The following is a 5316-nucleotide window of genomic DNA, read 5'->3' on the forward strand; positions in this document are numbered from 1 at the left end:
TCGCCCTCTCTTGGGCGATACGGCCTCTGGGGACGGGGAAGCTGCACGCTTCTTCCCACCTGCAGAGCGAGGCTCATCCTCCTCTACCCCCTCCTCTTCGTGATCGGAAGGAGCGTCGCTGGAGCCTTCGGATCTGGCGTCCGAAGCCTCGCGACAGCGGAGGCCACTCCGGGTCTTCTTGACCTTCTCGGAGGCCTCCTTCTTGGGCGCCTTGCAAGGCGCAGGGACCAACATCTTCGTTAGAAGAGGTCCGGCCGGTTCCTCCGGCAGTGGGGCCGGACATTGAATCCGCTCCACCTTCTTTATCCGTCCCTAAGGTCACGACGAGACATGATTAGAATTGTCCCCCAGGACATGCCAACCAAAGCATGGATGGACAGGGCGTGGCTGCAACTTACTGGCTTGGAGAATGGGATAATTGATACCCCCGATCCTCGGCGGAATCCGGCCATTTGCCGGACCTAAAGAGCACCTTCCAGATATCTTCATGGGAGGAATCATAGAGCTCCCGGAGGGTTTGGTGCTCGGTTGGGTCGAATTCCCACAAAATACAGGCTCGACGCTGGCAAGGGAGAACCAGGCGAACTAGCATCACCTGGACCACGTCAACGAGCTTGACGTCCTTATCAACCATACTTCGAACACGCGTCTGAAGCAGTGACAACTCATGAGGCGAGCACCAGTCCGGGCCCTTCTTGGGCCAGGACGTAAGCCGCAGTGGAGCTCCAGATCTGAACTCAGGAGCTGCTGCCCATTTTTTGAGTGTGGTTCGGTAATATAAAACCACTGCTGCTGCCACTCCTTGATGGAGTCATTAAAAGTGCCCTTCGGCCAAACTACCTTGGGCATCTTGCTCACCATGGCGCCGCCGCACTCGGCATGTTCGCCACTCACCACCTTGGGCTTCACACTGAAAATCTTCAGCCACATGCCGAAGTGAGGCGGAATTCAGAGGAAGGCCTCGCATGCGACGATGAATTGATATTGAGAAAAGAGTTGGGGGAAAGATCATGAAAATCAACCACATAGTAATACATGACTCCACGAACAAATGGGTGGAGGGGAAACCCGAGCCTGCGGACAAAATGGGGAAGGAACACGACTCTCTTGTGGGGCTCCGGAGTAGGGATAACCTGTCCCGCCGGTGGGAGACGGTGGCCAATCTTCTTGGCCAGATACCCGGCTTCCCGGAGCTTCTTAATATCCTTCTCCCGGACGGTAGAGGTCATCCATTTGCCTCCCGCTCCATATCCAGACATCTTCGGAAACCCTCTCTTCGATGGAGAAGAAAAGCACTTGCGCGTTAGGGCTCGAGCAGAGGGGAATGAGTTAGCGGAAGGAGAAGGCGTGGGTGAAGGAGGAAGATGCCCTATCTCTTTATAAGGGAGGGTAAGAGCTTTTTGCGCCTCCCCACTTGCTTGGTGGAACCCGCTCGCCTCCCGCTCGCCGCGATTGGCGGTGCGGTTGGATTACCCATACCTGTGTTGATGAGAATCCCGTGATAAGGGAACACGATCTTCGCTTCGATAGGACGTGTTAAGAAAACCGCCTCGCAGTATACGCTATGGATGGTTGTGGAAAAACGGTTCGAATAATAACTTGATCGTGATGGTGTGTCACGTCGTCTGAAGGTTGTCAGCTGAAGTATCATTCTCTCTACGGTGGTATGTGAAGATCATTTTGCAGATCCGAACACAGTCTACGTGTTCAATAATAACCTTGGAGTATTCGGAAGGAGGAACCAGCCTTGCAATGCCGAAGACAAGACTGCGCGCCGGACTCATCATCATTGAAGCCTGGTTCAGGGGCTACTGAGGGAGTCCTGGATAAGGGGGTATCCGGACAGCCGGACTATATTCATCGTCCGGACTATAGAAGCATCAACATACAAGACTCAAGACTTCGGCTCGTGTTCGGATGGGACTCTCCTTTGCGTGGAAGACAAGCTTGGTGATCCGGATATTATATTTCCTTCCTTGTAACCGACTCCATGTAAACCCTAGCTCTCCGATGTCTATATAAACCGGAGAGGATGGTCCTTAGAAGGCCGATCACAATTACAATCATACCATCATAGGCTAGCTCTTAGGGTTTAGCCTCTACGATCTCGTGGTAGATCTACTCTTGTATTCCACATATCTTCAATATTAATCAAGCAGGAAGTAGGGTTTTACCTCCATCGAGAGGGCCCGAATGTAACGCCCCGGATACAACTTTCCATATTCGTAACTCCAACTCTTGCCTTTTCCGGAGATGCGATATGATATTTTCTCTGTGGTTGGGTTTTTGTCTTTTGTTTTGCACTTTGTTCATGTCATGCATCTCAACTCATAGCATCATGCGCATTGCATCGGTATTGTTTTCATAAAACCCGTATCTGCTCGTAGTTTCTGCGTCACCCCTTGCTTTTGTTGACTGTTCTGAGACCAATCAGGTTTTTGCTTCCCTCTTGACCCTGACCACCTAACCTCTCTTGCTAGCTCGCAGCCCCCTCGAGCGCGTGTCCGAATCTTCCCCGAACCCAGATCGGACTATCGTTACCGTTGGATCTGGATCATCCCCAAACATCCCCTAATTATCTTCGGTTTCTCTTTTGGACTCCCTAACCCATTTATTTCGGACCGCCCGATCGCGATTTCTCTTTTGGACTCCCTAACCCATTTATTTCGGACCGCCCGATCGCGATCGTAGGATCCAAATCATTCCCCTTTCATATATATATATATATATATATATATATATATATATATATATATATATATATAGTCCAACCCTAGGTCTAACATGTCCAATCGATCCAATCTTCCCCGCCGCCGCCATCTCCATCGGGATCCTCCCAAATCCACCTCTCCGCCTGACCGCCTCCCTCGTTTTCAGCATCGAGCCAACCACCTGCTCCTCCTCGATCCAGCCCGTAGCCCTCCACCTCTCGATCTCTCCCTGCCAACTAGTGCCTCCCCTGGATCCCGTCGTCTTCGCGTGCCACGTCGGAGTTCCACCTCGCCGGAGCACAGGACCTCCTCTGCTGTCGGTGAGATGCCCTGCTGCTGCTCCTCCATTTTCCCCTGATCCTCCCATGCCTCACATCTCCCTCTCGACCTCCTGATGCAGCGCCATGGATGGCTGCAGCCAAGCTCACGCCCGACCTCCATGGAGCCAAGATCCCGCGCCTCCTCTTGTTCTTCTCGAGGGCCAGCACAGCTCACCCGCCTCCTCTGCCTCGTCCCCACCGCCGCTCATCGATCGAACCAGCAGCAAGAGCCGACGTGCCCTCCTCCCCAACCGCCTCGCGCCGCTGCCTCATCAGCTCCGCCTCACCGGAGCGCGTGGCCAGGTCGCCCATCTCGCGCCCTGCCCTCCTCTCTCTTTTTTCCCTCTCTCCATCTCACTGTCTCTCTCTCTAATCTCTCCGCTCTCTCTTCCTTCACCCGAAGGGAATGGCATGGCCGCCGTCGTCGTTCCTCCTTCGCCGCCTGGATCCGGCGCCATACGTCCGCTTCGTCCCTGCCGTCCCACCGGAGTCCCCTGCTTCGCCGGACCCCATTGCTGCCTTCCGCGTCGCCGCTGCTCTGCCTGACGGGCAGAGGACCGCGCCCGCTTCCACTTTAGTGCCTCCCCGCTGTCCAGATCGAGCGAGAGGAGCTCGCCCAGTCCAGCCGCGTGTTGACCGTGCTGGTCAGCTGCGTGGGCTGCCAGCCGCGCCAAGGCCCAGCACGCCAGCCCTCTGCTTCCTCTCCACCGACGGGCCTCGGCCTATGGTGAACGCCCAGTCCGCCAAGTTTCGGCCCATGCCGTGTTTTTTTTCAGCATCTGCGAATTTGCCTTTTATCCAGAAAACTGCACATTTACAGATGACCCCTCCATGTTCATGCATATAATAACTCATTAACCATGCATCGGTTTTAAAATGATTTAAACATGTAAAATGCTTAGATTTTCATCTAGTTTCATAATATTCCACTTTCATCCATGTTTAAAATGTTTAAAATGCTGTTTGTTTAAATTTGCTTAAATGCCATGCTAAAATGCTTTAATTCATAACTAAATAACCGTAGCTCGGTTTTAAATAAACTTTATATGTAAATGGGGTGGAAAAATGCCTAGTTTAACATGGTGGACTTTATTTTCCTGTTTAACAACAATAAAATATGGTTTAGGCCAGAACAGTACCAAATTCGAAATATGCATATGGGGATTTTCCGGAATTGTTGTTTGTATTTCCGGCCTCATTTAAACTTGCCTAAATAGTTAGTTTACTTATGCTTCATGCCTTGCCATGTTAATAACATTTAATATTGTTGGGAACATAACCGAGAGTGAATCAAATACTTGAATGTGATGTTTTGTCAATATGCAACTCATTGCATATTGAGCTCCACTTAACTTGTAGTATTGTTTGTTGCAAATTGTCATGCCATGCCTCATTAAACCGGACATGCATCATACTTGTTTGTGCATCATGCCATGCTTATGCTTGCTCGTTTGTCATGTTGTTTGCTTCTTTCTAGGTTGCTTCTCTCGTTAGCTTCGGTTTCATTCTGGAGTTGTGAGGATTCATTCGACCACGTCCGCTTGTCTTCTTCACGGACTCGTTCTTCTTCGTAGCGGGATTTCAGGCAAGATGACCGTCACCTTGGATCTCATTACTATCATTGCCATGCTAGTTGCTTCGTTCTATCGCTATGCTGCGCTACCTATCACTTGCTCTTCAAGCCTCCCAAATTGCCATGTCAGCCTCTAACCTTTTTCACCCTTCCTAGCAAACCATTGCTTGGCTATGTTACCACTTTGCTCAGCCCCTCTTATAGCGTTGTTAGTTGCAAGTGAAGTTGAAGATTGCTCCATGTTGGACAGGATTATGTTGGGATATCACAATATCTCTTATTTAATTAATGCACCTATATACTTGGTAAAGGGTGGAAGGCTCGGCCTTATGCTTGGTGTTTTGTTCGACTCTCGCCGCCCTAGTTTCCATCATACCGGTGTTATGTTCCTTGATTTTGCATCCCTTATGCGGTTGGGTGATTTATGGGACCCCCTTGATAGTTCGCTTTGAATAAAACTCCTCCAGCAAGGCCCAACCTTGGTTTTACCATTTGCCTACCTAAGCCTTTTTCCCTTGGGTTTCCGGAGCCCGAAGGTCATCTTTATTTAACCCCCCCGGGCCAGTGCTCCTTCGAGTGTTGGTCCGAAACGGGCAGACTGCGGGGCCACCACGGGGCAACTCGAGGGCTGGTTTTACTCGTAGGCTGACCTATCCGGTGTGCCTTGAGAATGAGATATGTGCAGCTCCTATCGGGATTTGTCGGCACATCG

At 51.1% G+C, this 5316-nt stretch overlaps 1 protein-coding gene across 1 annotated transcript; it reads left to right on the forward strand.

Annotated features, from left to right (window-relative positions):
• Positions 1-2809: 2809 nt before the first annotated feature.
• Positions 2810-4565, forward strand: LOC119368259 (lysine-rich arabinogalactan protein 19-like). The gene is made up of 4 exons (XM_037633566.1): positions 2810-3031; positions 3112-3334; positions 3435-3758; positions 4509-4565. The coding sequence occupies exons 2-4, from the start codon at positions 3116-3118 to the stop codon at positions 4548-4550; spliced, it is 585 nt and encodes a 194-aa protein (XP_037489463.1). The 5' UTR covers positions 2810-3031; positions 3112-3115; the 3' UTR covers positions 4551-4565.
• The last annotated feature ends 751 nt before the right edge of the window (positions 4566-5316 follow it).

Source organism: Triticum dicoccoides, chromosome 2B (assembly GCF_002162155.2).
Source record: "Triticum dicoccoides isolate Atlit2015 ecotype Zavitan chromosome 2B, WEW_v2.0, whole genome shotgun sequence".
Taxonomy (NCBI): Eukaryota; Viridiplantae; Streptophyta; class Magnoliopsida; order Poales; family Poaceae; genus Triticum; species Triticum dicoccoides.

Excerpts from the sequence above, each read along its gene's own strand:
- LOC119368259 (XM_037633566.1), top strand. The coding sequence starts at position 3,116 with ATGGATGGCTGCAGCCAAGCTCACGCCCGACCTCCATGGAGCCAAGAT. Across the intron at positions 3,335-3,434 it reads TCACCGGAGCGCGTGGCCAG|GGAATGGCATGGCCGCCGTC; the intron begins GTCGCCCATCTC and ends CTTCACCCGAAG. Across the intron at positions 3,759-4,508 it reads CCGACGGGCCTCGGCCTATG|GTTGCTTCTCTCGTTAGCTT; the intron begins GTGAACGCCCAG and ends GCTTCTTTCTAG.